General features: G+C 39.9%; 5 protein-coding genes across 10 annotated transcripts; 4 read left to right on the forward strand and 1 right to left on the reverse strand.

The window, feature by feature from the left end:
* The first annotated feature begins 758 nt into the window (after positions 1-758).
* Positions 759-8,739, forward strand: LOC104821603 (probable UDP-N-acetylglucosamine--peptide N-acetylglucosaminyltransferase SEC). The gene is made up of 28 exons (XM_010552526.2): positions 759-987; positions 1,080-1,258; positions 1,950-2,095; positions 2,208-2,306; positions 2,404-2,454; positions 2,573-2,689; positions 2,888-2,944; positions 3,377-3,496; positions 3,607-3,669; positions 3,772-3,850; positions 4,041-4,150; positions 4,253-4,306; positions 4,401-4,468; positions 4,557-4,659; positions 4,763-4,965; positions 5,318-5,414; positions 5,559-5,630; positions 5,770-5,846; positions 5,928-6,129; positions 6,224-6,391; positions 6,495-6,605; positions 6,698-6,784; positions 6,871-6,998; positions 7,075-7,157; positions 7,314-7,419; positions 7,504-7,650; positions 7,931-8,051; positions 8,137-8,739. The coding sequence occupies exons 2-28, from the start codon at positions 1,114-1,116 to the stop codon at positions 8,248-8,250; spliced, it is 2,928 nt and encodes a 975-aa protein (XP_010550828.1). The 5' UTR covers positions 759-987; positions 1,080-1,113; the 3' UTR covers positions 8,251-8,739.
* Positions 8,740-10,029: 1,290 nt separating this feature from the next.
* LOC104821611 (tubulin-folding cofactor A-like) lies at positions 10,030-11,934 on the forward strand. Of its 5 annotated transcripts, none has more exons than XM_010552548.1 (4): positions 10,030-10,184; positions 10,601-10,783; positions 11,177-11,263; positions 11,549-11,934. In XM_010552548.1, exons 2-4 carry the CDS (start codon positions 10,631-10,633, stop codon positions 11,648-11,650), a joined length of 342 nt encoding a protein of 113 aa, XP_010550850.1. In that variant the 5' UTR covers positions 10,030-10,184; positions 10,601-10,630; the 3' UTR covers positions 11,651-11,934. The 5 variants fall into 5 exon arrangements, with proteins under 5 accessions (XP_010550850.1, XP_010550858.1, XP_010550865.1 ...); XM_010552556.1 differs by having other exon boundaries at positions 10,609-10,783; XM_010552563.1 differs by having other exon boundaries at positions 10,625-10,783.
* A 1,011-nt stretch (positions 11,935-12,945) lies between these two features.
* LOC104821643 lies at positions 12,946-13,914 on the forward strand. Of its 2 annotated transcripts, none has more exons than XM_010552583.2 (2): positions 12,946-13,055; positions 13,295-13,914. In XM_010552583.2, the coding sequence occupies exon 2, from the start codon at positions 13,347-13,349 to the stop codon at positions 13,764-13,766; it is 420 nt and encodes a 139-aa protein (XP_010550885.1). In that variant the 5' UTR covers positions 12,946-13,055; positions 13,295-13,346; the 3' UTR covers positions 13,767-13,914. The 2 variants fall into 2 exon arrangements, with proteins under 2 accessions (XP_010550885.1, XP_010550878.1); XM_010552576.2 differs by having other exon boundaries at positions 13,331-13,914.
* Positions 13,915-14,450: 536 nt separating this feature from the next.
* Positions 14,451-16,678, forward strand: LOC104821652 (APO protein 1, chloroplastic). Its single transcript, XM_010552594.1, has 5 exons — positions 14,451-14,555; positions 14,728-14,826; positions 14,943-15,016; positions 15,203-15,570; positions 15,676-16,678. The coding sequence occupies exons 2-5, from the start codon at positions 14,799-14,801 to the stop codon at positions 16,514-16,516; spliced, it is 1,311 nt and encodes a 436-aa protein (XP_010550896.1). The 5' UTR covers positions 14,451-14,555; positions 14,728-14,798; the 3' UTR covers positions 16,517-16,678.
* Positions 16,679-16,734: 56 nt separating this feature from the next.
* On the reverse strand, positions 16,735-18,057 carry LOC104821661 (aspartic proteinase CDR1-like). The gene has a single exon (XM_010552607.1). It carries the CDS (start codon positions 18,055-18,057, stop codon positions 16,741-16,743), a length of 1,317 nt encoding a protein of 438 aa, XP_010550909.1. The 3' UTR covers positions 16,735-16,740.
* Between the last annotated feature and the right edge of the window lie 1,272 nt (positions 18,058-19,329).

Genomic DNA, 19,329 nt, shown 5'->3' on the forward strand with positions numbered 1-19,329 from the left:
AAGAGCGTCCAGAAGTCGCCTAACAGAGAGGGAAAAAGGGAAATGGATTTTAATTTTTCTCGAGAAACAAACAGAAAGCGAGAGAAAATTCAGGAGAGCGGCAACCCACCTTTGACATTACCATGGTCGAGAAGGTGACGTGAATTTGCCATTTGCAGCAACATTCTGAAAACTCGATAAAACATTATTTAACCTAATATTATCTATTCCAAAAAAAAATCAACACTTTGTTACAAAAAAATCATTCATAACTCACATGATTCCACAAGTTTACCGCTGATTGATTGATCCCAATAATGCTTCCACGTCATACTTGTCACATGATTCCACAAGTTAATGAAAAATAGAAATAAATACATATATTTAAAGTAAAATAAAATGAAAATTTCCAAAATTTGACGTTTTCAGATTAAAAAAAATCTGGTTTTTACTCTCTAATTGGCTAATCAGTTATTCTATTTTAAAAAATCCAAAAGATACATAAGACTTTTTTCTCCCATATAAATCATTTGAAATTCAATTATTATTTTAAAATATAAATATTTCAACAATGTTATTACTATTTTGACATAAATATACAAATTGAAAATAGTGATAATTTTATATATTATTTTGATGAGATGCTTATTTATAATAAAATTATCGTAATAATTATTCTGTGCTTCTGTTTCTACCTTCTGGTTTCCTCTTTGAGGACATTACTTATACTTCGTACAATACGAAAGCCACCAGACGGTGTCATGTTTTCTTAGATCCGTGTCCGTGATCAAAGTGGATTCTCCACTGGACGGTCAAGATCTTCTCCAACAGCAATCAACGCTCCAAATCTATTCATCGTTGACTTAAATAATTTTCTCTCTCTCTAGAGCTCCGAAGAAGCACCGGAGAGGAGGAGAGAGCACGGGTCTAAAGAAAAACCCTGAATTTTGCTCGTTTCTTCGAAGAGGAAGGATAAATTGGAGGACCTCGGAGGAGCAAGAAAACAAGGTTAGGGTTTTGTTACTCGAAGAGTAATTGTCCTAATTTGGGTTGTTTGTGTCGGAATTTTTTGTCTGATCTGGGGATCTCTGCTGGATCAGCTGTGGAATTGTGGGTTTCTCGCTAGAGATCAGGATGATCTCGTTGCAGAATAGTGTCCGAGCGTCTCGGGGTTCATCGGTCGTGGATCGACCGGAGGAGTCGTTCGCTGTGCAGCAGGGGATTGCATCATCGTCTTTGAGTTCTCTCGCGCTCCAGGATTTTCATCGCGATGATTCTCGTGAGGGTTTGATTTCAATTTAGTTATTTAATTTCGTATCTTGCGAATTTACTTCCGTTTCAGCTCGGAGGAATGATTTTGGGGAATTTAGGCGATTTGGGTAATTCGAATACTGTTGGCGTTTTTGCATTTTTGGTAATGCTGTACCAATTTCGGGTTGTGTGGTGAGCTGAGAGGCCTTGTTAAGAAATTATAGTTTTGGGCGCGTTGTCTGAAATATGCGGAGAAAGAATACAAATTTTGGGTGTTTGTAGGCGATTCGTCAGGAGACAGGAACGAATTAAACTAGATATGAGTCTCCTGTTCCACCTTTTGGTTTTCGTGTTGGCTTTTGTCTTCTGAGGTTCTGTTTTCTGTTCTTGTCTAACTTTGGTTTCCTAATCTTGTTTTGGATATGTTAGAATGTAGTACTCTCGCTGTTCATAGTTGCCGTAGACCATGTCTGCAGTCTTTCGGTCTTTCTGAAAGGAAAAAGTGAAAACATGTGGATATTTTCTTTTATCCATGTTTCTAAAGTTATTTATAGCGAACCTGGATTCTAGCAGATGAGTTTAGTGCCTTATTTCATTGATGCGTATTCATGTCAAGTTTTACATATACGATCCTGTTTAAGTTTACTTGGTAATCATTATACGAAGATCACTGTTTTTCCTTGTGGTAGTTTCTTATGTTTTGTTGTTCTTGACCGCAGTTGATGAGGATGCACGGATTGTTCTTGCACATCAGCTTTACCGAACTGGAAACTTTAAGCTTGCACAAGAACATTGCAATTCTATATATGAGAGGAACCCTCTGCGGACGGATAATCTTCTCCTCCTGGGTGCAATCTATTATCAGGTCTTTTGGCTGTTTGCTTTGATTGACTTTTCTCAATTAAACCTCCTTGATCTATTGCTTCATTTTAATGTTCACAGATCCTGTATTTAGCTATCTGTTTTTCACGCTGCAGTTGCGGGATTATGATATGTGCATTGCGAAAAACGAAGAAGCTCTTCGTATCAAGCCTCGGTTTGCTGAGAGTTATGGAAATATGGCAAATGCTTATAGGGTAACTAGTTTCCCGTATTTTGACAACCTTTTTGAAGTGGAGATTTTGCAGGAAATCTTTTTAGTAAACTTATCTTGATGGTTTTTGCTATGCACAGGAAAAGGGTGATTATGACCTTGCAATACATTACTATATGATTGCTATTGAGGTCAGTTTTTCTTATTTCCTCAACAATTTTTAGTTTAATTTGAGGGTGTTTCTCTGTTGTATCAGTAGTAACTCATGTATCATTTAACGATTTCCTACTTTCTGCTTGGTTGTTATAGCTTCAACCAAACTTTGCTGAGGCATGGTCAAATCTGGCTGGTGCATACTTGAGGAAGGGAAGACTGAACGAGGCATCCCAGTGTTCCCGTCAAGCTCTTACTTTAAATCCTCTCCTGGTACTTTGATATTTGACTTTGTTTTTCAAGCATGCTATGATTCAGGGAGGCAATTTTATCTCATGTATCAACTGTCAAGTAAAAGGGAAAAAATGAAACGTAGAACTTTTAGTTTGTCTTTTATTCCTCAGCAATAGGATACCAAATGCCCATCTCTTTATGGATTTTGTTCTTACATTCTTGTTTTGTATTTTACAGGCTGATGCTCATAATAGCCTTGGAAATTGTTTGAAGGCACAAGGATTGATCCAAGAGGTAAATTCCTTTACTGGTTTTCTTGACTGCTTTTACCCCAGTTCTAGTAACTTTAGTTTGCTCTGATGCATTATGTTGTTTAGGTAGGTTGTATGTGAGTTGTTAATATATCACCCTTTGAATGATTTAACTTATTGGTAACACATTCTACTATTTGGTATCACATTTAATTGTTACCAGTTGCATTATTATCCGTGTTCGTTCCTCAACAGTATATAGTGCAATATTTATGCATATCCTTGTGCTTGTGTCATATCTATATTTTGTTTAGTGGGGTTAGTGCTGGTGTCAGTATGTTACCCGTAGAATTGTTTAACTATTTGGTAACACATTTAATTGTTATCTGTTGTATGATTATCTAGTTTCATCTTTACATTTATGGGCACAACCATCCTCTATACTTGATATTTATGCATGTTGAATTTTGTTTAGGCATATAATTGCTATATTGAGGCTCTTAGGGTTCAACCCACTTGTGCTCTTGCTTGGTCAAATCTTGCTGTTATGTTCATGGATGCGGGGGATCTCAACAGAGCGCTCCAATATTTCAAGGTGATTTAGATTCGAAGTTGAACAGTGCTTATTCTCTTTACCCAAATATATTCTGTAACAGATTGTTTGTTGTTTAGTTTGGATTACAATGAGTAATTAATGAATTTCAGGAAGCTGTGAGACTTAAACCTCTTTTTCATGATGCCTATTTTAACATGGGACATGTGTATAAGGTGAGTGGGCATGGGTATTCTGATGATGCTTGGTAGTATGTAGTGACTAGGTTCGAACCACTACATCCCAGGACAGATGTTTCTCATTTTTTCCTTTTACAGGCCCTGGGAATGTCTCAAGAGGCTATAATCTGTTATCAACGAGTTATTCAAGCCCGTCCCAACTCTACATTGGCATATTGTGAGTGTTGAATTCTTTTCTTTTCGTGTGGAAAGCGAAAGATGGTGATTATTACTGTTATGATTATTTTTTGTACGCAGCAACTCCATAAAGACAATTTAGAAACCTCAGTCATGTATATATATATATATGTGTATATATTTGGTCATTGCTTTCTTTAAACTCATATCAACGTGGTTTAATCATGCAGCTTACTTGGCCAACCTATATTATGAGCAAGGTCAACTAGATTTGGCCGTACTCCATTACAAACAAGCCATTGTGCGTAACCCGGGATATGTTGAGAGTTACAATAACTTGGTTAGTTATCTATCTTCTTTATTTTACATATGTTTTTTAGTTGATGTGAACTACAATATTTACTGATTGTATTGTTTATTCCTCCTACAACCAAATTCACAGGGCAATGCGTTGAAGGATGGAGGACGAGTTGATGAAGCAATTCAATGCTATAATGTACGTTGGTTCCTATCTCATGGTCGGAAATTCTTGTAGTTACTTTACTGGTGATTAATATTATTGAGTGTAACATATTTCCTTTCTTCACCAGCAATGCCTTGCATTGCAACCCACCCACCCACAAGCACTTACCAACCTTGGGAACATATACATGGAATGGTAAGCAATTGAGATTTTGAGATGACAACCTTTTAATATATGTTTCAGGACTTGTCAGAGTATGCTTTAACCAAACCTGACCATGCAGGAATATGACTGGTGTTGCGGCTTCGTACTATAAGGCTACCTTGGCAGTAACTACAGGGCTGTCGGCTCCATTCAATAACCTTGCTATGATCTATAAGCAACAGGTGATGGTTTACTTTGACATTACTGTATATTGGGTGTAATTGTTGGATGCATTCATTAGACTCTTCTGTATTCTTATGTAACCATTTTTATCTTCTCATCTAGGGAAATTATGCTGATGCCATATCATGTTACAATGAAGTCCTTCGTATAGATCCCTTAGCAGCTGATGGGCTTGTAAACAGGGGTAATACTTACAAAGAAATTGGTAGAGTGAGTGAAGCGATCCAAGATTACATCCGTGCTATAAATGTCCGCCCTGCAATGGCTGAAGCACATGCAAACTTGGCTTCAGCATACAAGGACAGGTATTCTTTGCCTCACAGTTTTGCTGCACCAAGGCTTTTATTCGTGTAACTAGCTATGAATACACTAATGTTTCAGTCATTAACATATGTTTAGAGTATCGGGGAATAAGATAGATGTTTCGATTGAAGATGCTTCAAAGTCTTCTTTCTGAATACAGAAACATTCTCTTATGATTTCAAGTTTCCCAGAAGTCTTTTGTTGGAAAATATTGGCACAGAATATAGGACATACATCCAGTGTCATTCTTGGCCATTCCAATGTTGTTTGACTCCTGACTGGATGTGCTTGTTGTCTCATGAGAGTTTAATATTTTAATCATTTGTCATATTTTTTAATCCTTGTGATATACAGTGGACTTGTTGAGGCTGCAGTAAAGAGCTACAGGCAGGCTTTGTTACTTAGACCAGACTTTCCAGAAGCTACCTGTAACCTTCTACACACCCTACAGGTATGCCATTATAGTATACATAATTGCGTTGTTTGTTGAGGTTGCAAGATATGGTGTTAATTTCTTTTATTATTTATTCTCTATGCTGCCTCTGAGATATATTGATATTGTTTCCTGGAAATGGTCTTTCTTGCCCGTTATTAGTGCGTCTGCAGTTGGGAGGATCGAGACAAGATGTTTGCTGAAGTTGAAGGGATCATAAAAAGGCAGATCAGTGTAAGATATTGTCCTTGAGATTTACGTTCCATAAATGAATTCATGTCATTATTGGATAATATGGAGTTCAAGGATCCCATGTACGGTCTACTGTCAGTTATCTATCTAACCTGGATTGGTATTATTGGTGTTCTTTCAGATGTCACTTCTTCCTAGTGTGCAGCCGTTCCATGCTATAGCATATCCAATTGATCCAATGCTTGCACTAGAAATTAGGTAAAATAACATTTTTTTTCCTTGGCTCATCTGTAGCATGTGATATGAATTCTATTCTTCTAATGTGTTTTTCCAACTCAGCCGCAAATATGCTGCACATTGCTCCATTGTTGCATCCCGGTTTGGACTCCCTCCTTTCAATCATCCCACACCAATCCCTGTTAAGCGTGCTGGAGGATTTGAAAGACTGAGGGTCGGGTATGTAAGCAGCGATTTTGGTAATCATCCTCTCTCACATCTTATGGGGTCGGTGTTTGGCATGCATACCCGGGATAATGTTGAGGTTTGTGACTTGGTACTTCAGTACCATTAGATCTATCTGGGAATAACATGGTTATTCAGTGATCAGAAGTACCAATTCTTGATATTATGTGCAGGTGTTCTGTTATGCGTTGAGTCCGAATGATGGCTCTGAATGGAGACAGCGTATTCAATCTGAAGCTGAGCATTTTGTGGATGTCTCTGCCATGCCATCTGACATGATAGCTAAATTGATAAACGAGGATAAAATACAGATCCTTATTAACCTTAACGGTTATACCAAGGTATCTGCTTGTAAACTTGATTATGGTTGACTTTCTATATTGTAACCTTTGGTTGGTCTTAGTTTTCTGACGGGATTAACTGTTTGACTGTAATATGATGTAGGGTGCTAGGAATGAAATATTTGCTATGCAACCAGCACCTATCCAAGTATCTTACATGGGGTTCCCAGGAACGACAGGGGCTACCTACATAGATTACCTGGTTACTGATGAGGTAGATTTCTCTTAAACTAAGTTGTAAAAGACATACTGTGCAGTTGTGTTTTACCGCTAAGCTTTTTTTACGTGTTTCACATTTTCTTTCAGTTTGTGTCTCCTCTGCGCTATGCTCATATTTATTCTGAGAAGCTTGTGCATCTCCCTCATTGCTACTTTGTGAATGACTACAAACAGGTAAAACTTTAAGCCTTTGGTGGATTGTCTTCTGTTAGTGGTTGGTGGATTATTATCTGATAATAATTTGTTTCAACTCATTGCAGAAAAATAGGGATGTTCTGGATCCAAATTGCCAGCCTAAGCGTTCCGATTATGGCCTTCCTGAGGATAAATTTATCTTTGCATGCTTCAACCAGTTGTACAAAATGGACCCAGAAATCTTCACTGCTTGGTAAGACACAGTTTGACATTGCTTTGGTGTGCTCTTGTATTTCTTGCTGTAACATCACTATTACTTTTTAAAACAGGTGCAACATTCTCAAACGTGTACCCAACAGTGCACTTTGGCTCCTCCGTTTCCCCGCTGCCGGAGAGATGAGGCTACGAGCATGTAACTAAATCCAATCTCTGAAGCCCATTTGATCTGGCTATTATTGATACTTCTTTTTCTAGTTTCTCTTACCCGATCAGTCATATGTACTCCTTTGTATGTACTTGCATATGCACACACCTATTAGTTGACTCCACAGCTTTTCTCTTTGTTCAGATGCGGCCGCACAAGGGGTGCAACCAGACCAAATTATTTTCACAGATGTTGCTATGAAGCAAGAACACATTAGACGCAGTGTTCTGGCAGATTTGTTCCTTGACTCGTAAGTTTTAAACTCATTTCTGTTGAGGATATCTCAGTATTCGAATGTAAAATGTATAATTTGCTTTTTGTTATGTTTGTTTAGGCCACTGTGCAACGGTCATACGACGGGCACAGATGTACTATGGGCTGGTTTGCCGGTGGTAACACTCCCTCTTGAGAAAATGGCTACCAGAGTCGCCGGGTCACTATGCCTTGCCACTGGTCTCGGTGACGAGATGATTGTCAATAGGTAAATACCATATATCTTCTATGTTTGTGTTTTGACCGTTGTACTTGTTTTCACCTGATAACCGCCAATTGTTACTTCTACAATGTCTTGGACTTAACCTAAGAAACTCCATCGCATTTCCCTTCCCTTGATTTGTTGAAGAGAAAGAGCGGAATCGTAATCAACCATTTGTGTGCTTGTAACCGCCACCCTTTTCTTCTTCTGGGTTTAAAGTTGTTTGGGCTTTTATTTGTTTAGTGATCACGTTTCTTTCAACTCTGTACCATCTACTTTGCAACAGCATAAAGGAATACGAAGAAAGGGCTGTATCTTTGGCGTTAAACAGGACAAAGCTTCAGGCTCTGACAAATAAACTGAAAGAAGTTCGATTGACTTGCCCTCTATTTGACACCGAGCGTTGGGTGAGTTCTCACTACTTTTGTTCTTCAACTTTCTTCTCTGTCTTCGTTATTGTGAAACCTAACGAGTTTCTGTTGTGGGTTGCAGGTGAGGAACTTGGAAAGGTCGTACTTCAAAATGTGGAATCTGCATTGCTCTGGGCAGCAACCCCAGCACTTTAAAGTAGCAGAGGATGACGTAGAATTTCCTGATGACAAATAAGCGATGGAAATGAGGCGGGATCTGTAGATTAAAAAAATGAAAGGAGAATGAAACAGATATGAACAATTCGGGTAGTGTTGATTGTGGTTCAGATGAAGCATGTGACATGTCCTATAGACTTGTCATGCGGATGGATGAAATCTCTACCCTTATCTCTGTGTTTGTACCCTGACCGAGACCATGAATGTGGGTTCAACAAATGAGAATCTGCTAGTGCGTGTGGTGTTTTATTTGAGGTCTGAACCCAGTTAGGGCTTCTTCAAATTCGACCGAATCTCGAGAAACCAAGTTGTTATCCAGTTAGTTGTACTTGAGAGTTCTCTGGTCGTGTAATGTCAAGCATGGATACATATACTCTGGAGAAGAATGTATTTCATGATGAGGCGAAGGATTTTAGCCTCCCGGGTAGGTTCATGCTCTGATTGTTTGAAACTGTGAGGCCTTGTGATGGTTCAACATCGACCCTTTATAGAGGTTGGGAGGTTCACACACCGGTGAGACTGAATTTATTCATCATCACTCTTAATCTTTTTTACCGTGCAGGAAGAACTGTTCCAAGGGTTGAAGGTAAGCATCTACTCTTCTCTTCTTTGATTTTTTTTAACGGTGTTTTCTTGGCAGAAAGACGGAGAGGAGTGTGAAGTTGCAGGTATTGGGTTTAAGTAAAGCCAAAATAAGAGGAGAGACCCAGAAGTGAGAATTTGAACATAAACATCATCAGAGATAGCAGAAAGAATGCTATTGAAAGTCGTCGTGTTAGAGCCAGTTAAGGCTCTTACAACGATGTGTTGTGCGATGAGTTTTCGCTGACACATAAACACGTGTTTTCGGTAAGCAAACCGGGTATTGAGATCTTCCGTCAGGGTGTACCCGGTTAAGGTAGGATGATTGTTTCTTGAAGAACGCAACAAGTCTTAAATGAATGGAAGGATCGTGTTCGCCACGGCCGAGTTATTTTTTGTGGGAAGAAGCCATCCCATGGCAATTTGCCCAATTGTGGTAAGACTCTGATGTTTTGGGGACTATGACTATCTGATCTCGGATGATAATTGTTTTGTAATGTGATCTTTGGTTAGATTTGTTTTCGGGGCTGAAGCAGTGTACACGGAGAGAGAAGCAGTGTACACGGAGAGAGAGCTTGGTAAGCTTCAATGGAGATTCGGAACGACAAATGGAAAACGTGTGGTACATAATCGAAGACTCGCATCATTTGAAACACAATGGTTTGCAACCCATCATCAGAACTTGGACAGAAGATCCTTTGACCAGATTAGTTTCCAACCAGGACTCAGTCTTTCAGGTTCATGCCCGGAGGACTGAGCTAGCGGTTGTGACAGCACCATGATTTCGGCTGCTCGGAGTAGGGAATGCATATCTTAGCCTTGTCGAGGTCTGAGAAGAAGCAATCGTCTGCCGTGCCCGTGTCTCGGGTCCTTCCAAATCTCGCCATTCACAAACGCTCGCTGCATCGAAACGAAACTCGGTTTTGGTAACGTGAAGTCGCCGCCGTTTCCGTCGTCTTCAGCATTATCCCTGTCAGCCGTCGTTCTGTGGCCTCTTTAAAGAAAAGAAACGTGATCTGGAGAAGAATTTCCTACTGTACATAAGAATTTCGGGTATTCGAGCGAGTTGTATTCCATGCGACGTAACAAATATTCTGACTATTCATATATATAATATCAAATGGATATAATTTTTATTAAAATTTAATTCCAGACCAAATTAGAAATGATCAACCTCTAGAATAGATGCAACTGCACCGACAAGTTCCAAAAGCCAATTGTGTTCTTTGTACAACCCAGACAAGGGGTAAAACTGGAAATCTAACCCACGCCACGCCCTCTACAGTCGGCACATTTCACTCTCCGATCTGAGTTTCGAAGGCACTCCACTCTCTCTCTAGACTCCATCCCTTCTCAACCCTATCCGCGGAGGTGAATTTTTATTAATTTCCTTTGATTTCGGCGTTCTCTCTGCTCGATCGATTCAATTTTTTTTGCTTTCCCTCTCTGATTCTTCTCTTGCGCGTTAAATCTGAGTTCCGCGGTGATGAAATGTGAATTATATAGCCGCTTGTGACCTGAATCAGTGAGAAACAAGTGGGTAGCAAGCAGATTTCTAAGAATCGTCATCTATAATGAATTTTGTTTCAAGTCTCCGAAATCCATCTAATTGTTGCATGTGTGTGTGTTTGATGTTCCTGAGTATAGTAGGAGGGTAGAACAGTTGGTGCATTTGCTTTGATTTCGGAATCACTTTGTTCTGTGATGCTCATCGAGTGGGTTACATTACCTTGTCAAAGATGCAGTTCTCGTCCCCACCCACTTATCCTTCCGCCTGAAATCCAAAGGGCAAAAGCTTTGCTTGTTGGTAGGTAATCATGGCAACGATTAGGAGCTTGAAGATCAAGTCATCAACCTGTAAGAGGATTGTCAAAGAGCTACACTCCTACGAGAAGGAGGCCGAGAGAGAAGCTGCAAAGACGGCTGATATGAAGGAGAGAGGAGCTGACCCGTACGACCTGAAACAACAGGTATCCGTTGTCGGGATGGCAGAATTCCTTCTTGTTTTACCATTAACCTTTACTAAGATCATCACATCATCGTAAGTACCGATTTCGTTTCTCTTTCGATACTTCAGATTATGAACCATTGCTTTTTTCCATAGAGCAATAGCATTGATAGCAGGGTAGCGTATGCGTGCAAAGAGAAAAAAAAATTGGAAAACGGAATATATGTTTGTATACTAGGTTGGCCATTGGATACATCATATTTAACATTCTATTTCTTTACTGGTTCCATTACTTCGCGTTAGAGGTTGTACCATTTATCCCACGTACTATGAATTCAGATTCAGATAGAGCTCAAAGTTCTCTTTTGGATTTTCATATTCGTTTCCCTTTGCTTGTTTTCGATGCATTGCATAGGAAAACGTGTTGGCTGAGTCAAGGATGATGATTCCGGATTGCCACAAACGTTTGGAGGCTGCATTAGCTGATCTGAAGGCAACTTTGGTAATATATGTTCAAACTGTCTTGGTGTTATCTTGCAGGTGTTGGAATAAGCCGTAGTTTTATCCGAATGCTGGAATTTTGGGAGTCTAATTGTGAAAACTCTTGTGTGAGGCGTCTTAGGAAATGTTGCTGCTTTTTCGCCATTTGGATAATCCTTAGGAGAATAAATGGGTGCGTTTGGGAAGGGAACTTTCTGAAAATTGTCGGTTTTCGAGATTTCGTGTAAAAGACGGCTGAAGTTCCAAATGCATGCGTTTAACAATCAGAACCCGTGTTAAAATCCAGGCGGAACTGGAAGAGGCAAACGAGAAGGAAGGCCCGGAAATCGTCGATGCCAAGAACACTGTGGCAGACGTTGAGAAGCTCTTCCACACTGAAGATGCCTGATTTTGTCTGCCCCTTTTCTGGTCGTAAAGGGATGCAAATGCCGAGGATTCAATCTTTGCAGATGTGTGGACTGTTTTTCGGGAAAGACCGATCTTTTTTTGTGTGTGTGTAAAAGACCTGATGAGTTCAGTCATTCTAGCAAGTAGCAACTAAAGTAGTGAGAAGCTTTTACATGAACCGGCCATCAGACTCGGTTTGTCCGTATGGATGATCCTTCCAGCTTAAATTGTGACAGATTGTCTTCTGCTTTTCGCATGTTCACTCTTTTCGGTTTCTGCATCTCATCGAGTTTCACCTTTTTGTATTGGATTGGACCGGACGGATTGAACCAATTAATTTTCAGTCCTAGTTACGTTGAAATTTTGTTGAACCGAATATATTGTTCTCAAAAAGAATCCGATAAGTAATGAATTCAAACGAATTATATGTGTAAACTTGAGTAATTCAACCGGTGAAATGGGGTGTAAAGCATTTGTTCCATTCAAATTCGAATCTCAAGTTTGAGGGGAAAAGATGCGTATATTTCAAATCACATGACTGATCTTCGATCACGAGATTATGATGGATTTTGGTCCAAATAAGTAATGAATTTTGGTAGAAAGCAACAATTCATACATCTCTCTCGATTTGGCATTTACAGGGTAATGATGATGGCTGTCTCATCATCTCCACGTTTTCCCTGCTTGAAGAGAACATTCACTCGTTCTATGGGTTTCACACCTCTGTGCTTCTGTCTGTTTCTTCATCGGATTTTTTAATCATATTACCATAAAAAAAAAAAACTGTACCGAACGTGAATTGTACCGGTTCCAAACTGATGTAATGTAGCTTCGGTTACAAGAAAACCGATGTGACATTCGCGTCGGTTTTGGGTTTAGGGGGCGACGAATCTTAACCGGGCTTCAAGTTCAACTCAACCAACACGGGTTTTGACAATTGGTAACTGATTGCATACTTTGAAAACCTGTTGCATCTTGTGGTGTTTGTCCTGTTTACTTTCTTCGGATGCTAAAAATATCCTCTGATCTCTCTGGTTTTACTCTCTCTCTCTCTCTCTCTCTCTCTCTCTCTCTCTCTCCAGATGAATGTTGAGAGAGAGAGAGAGAGAGAGGGAGAGAAAAGCAAAAGGGCATCGGAAAAACAGGGAACACGAAAACAAACCCATTGGATTTGTTCCCTTCTTTAATGCTAAATGACAGAAGCAAACGGGTAAGAATGCGTGACAGACAGCCTCTCTCCCCCATTGGTTTTTTTTTTTATGTGTGTGTTCACCTATTTATTCACTTGTTCTCTCCCCATTTTCTCCCCTTTATTTCAACCAAACTCTCATCATCATCATCATCATCATCATCTTCTTCTTCTTCTTCTTCACACAAAACCAACCTGAAGAACTTCCATTTACAAGGTAAACTCATCTCTTTGTCATGTTCTTGAAGGATCACACGCTATCCCGTAAAAGGGTCTCCTTTAGTTTCTTGGTATATTCGTACGTACTTCTTCGTGTATGGCCCTTATCCCTTGCGTAGTCTGAGCCATGCATCCTCCGTCTCTTCCTTTGACCGTTTCTTCCAAGTCTAAGTTTATAAATAGACTTAGCATTCTTACAAAACGCAAAAGCTTGACAATGAGCAAGAATGATAACAGACCCTTCCTTTCTCTCTCTTCCTCTCGCCATGGCAGGAAAAATCTCGAGGGGATGGAGAGCGGAAGCAAGAAAAGGAGAGGGAGAGAGGAGAAGAGAAGCAACGGAGAGAAGAAGAGCACGAAGAGAAACGATCTCATCAGACGGAACACATCGAACCCTGTTATCGAAATCTACGAAGAGGAGAGGAAGAAGAAGAACAAGGAAAAGGGCGGCGAGAAATGCCTAGGCGTTTTCGATTTCCCGTGGCTAAACGAGAGCATGATCTCGACGTCGTTGGATTGGAGTTTTCCCGGCTCGTTTTTCCCGGTCTTAGAGAACGAATATTGCACCACGGCCACGACGACGGCATCGATATACGAAACGTACGACGAAGAGATGATGATGGGGAATGAAGTTAGATGGCCTGTGAGAGGTGATGGCAGGTTGGAGTTTGAAGCCTTCGAATGCATCTGGAGTTCTGTTTTGGATTAAGACAGAGGATCACTTCGAATGTTTTGTTTTTTTTTGTTAATGCTTCTTCGTGTTGTTTTTGTTGTAATAATGTTCTTAGATATTAATTTCTAGTGTTTAATTAGCTTTGATGGAGTATAATTAAATAAGTTGACACGATTTTTAGGATTCAAAACTACAAAATTTGTTGTTTATGTTAATGGTTTTCGAAATATTGGGGTTGAATGCACGAAGTTTTTAAAGTTTTTAGAATAAAAAAAAACAAAATAAAAAATTTGGCAATATTATTTTAGTAAAAAATATTAATTAAAATTCAAAAACTCGGATTTATAAATATTACAAAAATTAAAAACTCAAAATGGAAACAATTGTTCAAAAGTTTATATGACTAATGAAAACAACGTGAAATTAATGGATTGACACGTTAGTGATGTCTAATTAACATGATTATAAGTACCAGTCATCTTTATTTTTTTTTATAATTTTAAAATTTTCATGTTGAATGTTTGTTGGTTTGATTCTATTTAATTCAGTTTGGTTAGGTTTGGTTTGATTCGGTTTTGTTGGTTTGATTCGGTTTTTCTTCGCAATGATTTCAAAATTTCAAGTTCACAACGAAGCGTCGGATTATCGTGGGCTTTTTAATTATTGAGCCTATATTGCGAAATGAGGCCCACGATTTATATCTACAAAAGTTGCCACAAAATTTAATAAAAAAACGAAAAAAAAAATTTGCAGAAACCAGAAGAAAAAAATCGAGCAATGGTTCTACTTGATTGATCCTTCGGCCGGAGAGGTCACCAGTTCTCGGTGAGAATCTCACAAATTCTTCTGTTTGTTCTTCATTTTTCTGAGTTTCTAGTTCTCTTTTGCGCGATAAGATCGTATCTTGCCAAAGGCACACACGACATGTTCGATGAAATGCCCGAAAGAAGACATTTGTTTTCCTGTTCCTGAAATCTTAAGCTTACATCCGCTGCAGGGCTTGTAAGCGTAGGTCTTTTGTTCTTAAATCTGATCTGGGTATTTGCGTTTTGGCTTCATCAACTGAACATGCTTCTTGTGTCGCCTGCTTGTAGAGGTAATATATACATACATATATATATATGCCCATGTCTTTATCTCTGGGTCCGAATTATCTGATCGTCTAATATGATCCAAAATCTCTCATATCAGTTAATGTTCTTGCCCACGCAGGTGTATGGCCTCTGACCGTAGATTCCAAGACACTTACTTTGTCTGCTCGAGGCTCCTATACACTATGGTTTGAGGTTTGCTCTTCACTTCTCTATTCCCAATTCATCTCCTTTTTGAAATTGGAATGTTCAGAATTATGAGTTATGTTTGCTTTAGTTTCTTCTCGCAAAGTAAGATTTTGCTGGTGTTTGTAAAGCTTTGTACGGTATAGGCTTTGCCCTCTTGCAGTAACTTACTTGAGTGCCTTTCTTTGAATGCAGTTACCTCGGGGGATTCCGAAAAAGGGTTGTCCGTTGAGATTTAGAACTTGCTTGTGTTACAACCAGATGCCTCAAAAGACTGCAACTTCCAGGAAAAAATATACTAATACACAAAATGTGGATCTTCCCCCTATTCTACCAAAGAGAAAGAAGAAACCTTACCCTATTCCGTTCAAGAAAATTCAGGAAGAAGCTAGAAAGGACAAGAAACTCGCGCAGATGGGCGTCGAAAAGCAACTTGACCCACCGAAAAATGGTTTGCTAGTGCCTGATCTTGTTCCTGTGGCTCATGAAGTGCTAGATAACTGGAAGTTTCTGATCAAAGGTTTAACACAGCTTCTGCATGTAGTTCCTGTGTATGCCTGCAGGTAAACCGGCTATGTGTTCCTAAACACCTTTGTCATCTCCTCCTCCTCCTCTATTGATCTAATACAGTGCAGTTTTTTTACTAATTCTCCTTGTTATTTTTGTAGTGAATGTGCAGCAGTTCATGTGGCCGATGCTGGTCACAAAATTCAGGATTGCGAGGGTCCAACAAATTCACGGCAAGGTGGTTTTCATTCATGGGTGAAGGGTACCGTTAGTGACATTCTCGTTCCCGTCGAGTCTTACCACATGTATGATCCTTTCGGGCGGCGGATAAAGCACGAGACCCGGTTTGACTATGACAGGATTCCGGCTGTCGTGGAGCTATGCATCCAAGCCGGGGTGGAGATACCAGAATACCCTTCACGCAGGAGGACACAACCGATTCGGATGATCGGTAAGAAAGTATTGGATAGAGGCGGATTTGTGAGAGAGCCTAGACCTTGGCGTTCAACCGACCTATCCTCATCTGCACTTGCCGACCTTGACACACTCGGTGCTTGTAAAAGATACCCTCCTGCCCGGCCGGAAGATGCACCACAGATAGCAAAGGTAACGATGGATGCATACGAGAAGGTGAGACGGGGAGTGACCAAGCTGATGAGGAAATACACGGTGAAAGCTTGCGGGTACTGTTCCGAGGTCCATGTGGGGCCATGGGGGCATAGTGTGAAGCTTTGCGGAGAGTTCAAGCACCAGTGGAGGGACGGGAAACACGGGTGGCAGGACGCGACCGTGGACGAGATCTTTCCCCCAAACTACGTATGGCATGTGAGGGATCTCAAGGCAAGCCCTATCACTAGCTCTCTCAAGAGATTTTACGGTAAGGCTCCCGCCATTGTCGAGATTTGTATGCACGGCGGAGCTAGGGTCCCTCAAAGGTATAAACCGATGATGAGGCTTGATATTATCGTCCCCGACTCACAAGAAGCCGACTTGGTTGCTTAGCCTCCTTTGATCTGCCAAAATACACGTTTTCGCCTCATTGTATGTTCATAATAAGATGCAACATTCGTACAGGAAAGCGAAGATTAAGGTTGTGTTTTATGACAGAATGAGTGAACTCTGTTACTGTTTGTGATCTCGTTGTATTAAAATTTTGTCTGCTTATATAATAGTAGAAACAAATGCAATTAAGCGAAATACATCATAACAAATTGTTTATTTTCTCCCTACATCTTCGCACAATCAGCATTTTTAAACGACACCTTCTGCGAAACGGCGTCGTATCCGACAAGGAAGTTCGTCTGAGCCAAGTTGCCGTAGATAGCAAACCTGTCGTTCGCAGCGAAAGCGAAGCAAACGACGTCGTCCGAAACCTGCACGAAGTAGTTCATGGGCTTGAGATTCACGTCCGCGCCTTTGAAGTGAACTGTGATCGGCGGAACTCGAACGTCGGAACTCGCTCTGTAACAGAGATTCAGAACCGATCGGATCGGACTGTCCACTCGCTCTCCTTTGACCGCGGCCGCGACGGCTGACACGATCTCAGAGTGAAACGTCGACGGCAGCGTCGTCAGCGTCGTGCCCGAGTCGATGATTATGTTTCCCTCGTCGGTTCCAAAGTTCGAGCCCGGGAATCTCAGTTTCTTGTCTCCCACGCTAATGGCTTCTAGGGTTAGAAAGTAGAACGTTTCCGGATTTTTCTTGACGATCGGGGTGGAGACGACTCCGCTTCCCGACACGACAGCGTTGGAACCAAAGTTCATCTTGCTGGTTCGGCCGGATTCTGACGACAAAGGGACCAGACAGTACGAGAATTTTCCTCTTATCGAATCGCGGATTTGGGAAACAAGCGATAGGGAACCTCCTCCGAGGCCTACGATCCCCGAACCTTTCTTGTTGAACGTTCCAGAGTTGTCATGACCGCAGCCGAAGGCGATGTTCCGCAGCGGCACGGGGCGTTGATCCGCGGAACCGAGCGTGAGCGTGTCCAGAGCGACGTTTCCGTAGGAACGAGACCGGTCGCCGTACGAAACGGAGTACCGGCAACGGCCGTCGTCGGAACAAGTGGTTCGTTTTAGGGTTTTGCATTGCCTTGACTCGCAAGAAACGTTTTTGTACGTGGATGAGTTTTTGGGATCGAAGAGAGGAGCCTCTTGCGGGTAACAATCCATGCATGGCTCGCACTGAGTCCATATCAGATCGCTCCCCGTGTCCGCGATCGCCATGATCGGTAACGGAGGCGTACCGAGGGAGAACTTCATCAGATACTCACCCTGCTCGGACAGTATATCTGTTTGAATCGGGGTTTTAGACAAATCAACCGAACCGAAATGAACCGTACGGTTTAACGATCTGAGGATCGCGTTTCTCACACGCTGAAACGGAGCCTCCTCGACGGGATGGTAAAACGGCGATTCGGGTGAATCCCGGTGTATCAGATCGACTGTGAAACCGAGTTCGCGTTCCGTGTTTGCGTTTGCGTTTAGGAGGAACAAAGATGATGAGAGGAGCAAGAAGAGGAATTGGGAGAAAAGAGAGTCCATCTTCGAGGGAGGGTAAGTTTCAAAGGACAGGTGTTTTACCAACACATATATATAATATGTATATATATATAAGGTTAATGGAAGAATGTGATTAGGGTACCGTACGTTAAGGAATGAATTAGGGGAGTATTAATTGGGGTTAATCATTTAAAGAAAATATTAATTAGGAGGAGAGCGCTTTTTATTTATTCCACGATTTGTTTCCTTCCGTGGGTTTTGTACGGACTAACCGATTCGGAAGTTCTATTACTGAGAATATTCGCGGCGTTTCCAAAAACCGTTCCCAAGGGACGATAGAAGAGATATAAAAATAAAACACTCAGTATTTCGGTTTTTTTTTTTGAAATTAAAAGGTATTTTGGTCTTTTTATAAGCATATTAACCGGAACTTCGTCTATTCAATTTTTGCAAAAAAAAAATCTGAAATATATTTTTTTCAAATAAAAGCCAAACTTTACATTAGAAAAAAATAAATTTTATTATTTTTAAATCTAACTGTTCACGTGATAATTTATAAATTTGAATGAGTCGTACACGTCATCATTTACGTAATTATTTTAATGATAACATGTATAGTTCAGTCAAATCACAAATTGACATGGTTGGATTTAAAAAAGATAATATTTATAAAGTTCGGGTTTTATTTGACAAACAATAGATTTTAATTTTTTTCCTCGGAAAGTTAAAATGTTTGGTTACAGTTTTGGGATTTTTCCATTTTTTTTACAAAATTGCGCCAACTTACTCCGGATATAAACGGGGTAATGGTAAAAAAAAAACATTAAGTTTGTGTATTTGGAAAATAAATACACAAACTTTTATTTTGGTAATAAAATACACAAACTTTTGGAATAATGGTAAAAAAAAACATGAACTTTTTTTATTTGGCAAATAAATACACAAACTTTTATTTTGGTAATAAAATACATAAACTTTTATATTTTTAGCGCAAACCTCCACGAACAATAACGACGTAAAAAAAATAACAGAACCATCAACACGTCATCTATATTTGTGAATATCCGTATCCGATATAAAAATTATAAAATTTTAAATTAAAATTAAAAAACAATTTTAAATATTAATAAATTATATAGGTCATTTATATTCAAATTTTAAAATTTAAATATTTAAAATCAATATAAATATAAATATAATCATAATCTATCATATACAAATGTATTCAAAATTTAAACGGATATCGGTTGGAAATTTTTTTGGAAATTTTAAAAAAAAATTCCAACGGAATTCCAACGGATATCGGTTGGAAAT

The sequence above is a fragment of the Tarenaya hassleriana genome, unplaced genomic scaffold (genome assembly GCF_000463585.1).
Source record: "Tarenaya hassleriana unplaced genomic scaffold, ASM46358v1 Cleome1, whole genome shotgun sequence".
NCBI classification, from domain to species: Eukaryota; Viridiplantae; Streptophyta; class Magnoliopsida; order Brassicales; family Cleomaceae; genus Tarenaya; species Tarenaya hassleriana.

Bases quoted from the DNA above. Each gene is read 5' to 3' on its own strand.
- LOC104821603 (XM_010552526.2), top strand. From the start codon at position 1,114: ATGATCTCGTTGCAGAATAGTGTCCGAGCGTCTCGGGGTTCATCGGTC. The intron at 3,497-3,606 runs GTGATTTAGATT...AATGAATTTCAG, and splicing joins GAGCGCTCCAATATTTCAAG to GAAGCTGTGAGACTTAAACC. The intron at 4,966-5,317 runs GTATTCTTTGCC...TGTGATATACAG, and splicing joins GCTTCAGCATACAAGGACAG to TGGACTTGTTGAGGCTGCAG.
- LOC104821611 (XM_010552548.1), top strand. From the start codon at position 10,631: ATGGCAACGATTAGGAGCTTGAAGATCAAGTCATCAACCTGTAAGAGG. The intron at 10,784-11,176 runs GTATCCGTTGTC...TGCATTGCATAG, and splicing joins CGTACGACCTGAAACAACAG to GAAAACGTGTTGGCTGAGTC. The intron at 11,264-11,548 runs GTAATATATGTT...GTTAAAATCCAG, and splicing joins CTGATCTGAAGGCAACTTTG to GCGGAACTGGAAGAGGCAAA.
- LOC104821643 (XM_010552583.2), top strand. From the start codon at position 13,347: ATGGAGAGCGGAAGCAAGAAAAGGAGAGGGAGAGAGGAGAAGAGAAGC.
- LOC104821652 (XM_010552594.1), top strand. From the start codon at position 14,799: ATGCTTCTTGTGTCGCCTGCTTGTAGAG. The intron at 14,827-14,942 runs GTAATATATACA...TTGCCCACGCAG, and splicing joins TGTGTCGCCTGCTTGTAGAG to GTGTATGGCCTCTGACCGTA. The intron at 15,017-15,202 runs GTTTGCTCTTCA...CTTTGAATGCAG, and splicing joins CCTATACACTATGGTTTGAG to TTACCTCGGGGGATTCCGAA.
- LOC104821661 (XM_010552607.1), bottom strand. From the start codon at position 18,057: ATGGACTCTCTTTTCTCCCAATTCCTCTTCTTGCTCCTCTCATCATCT.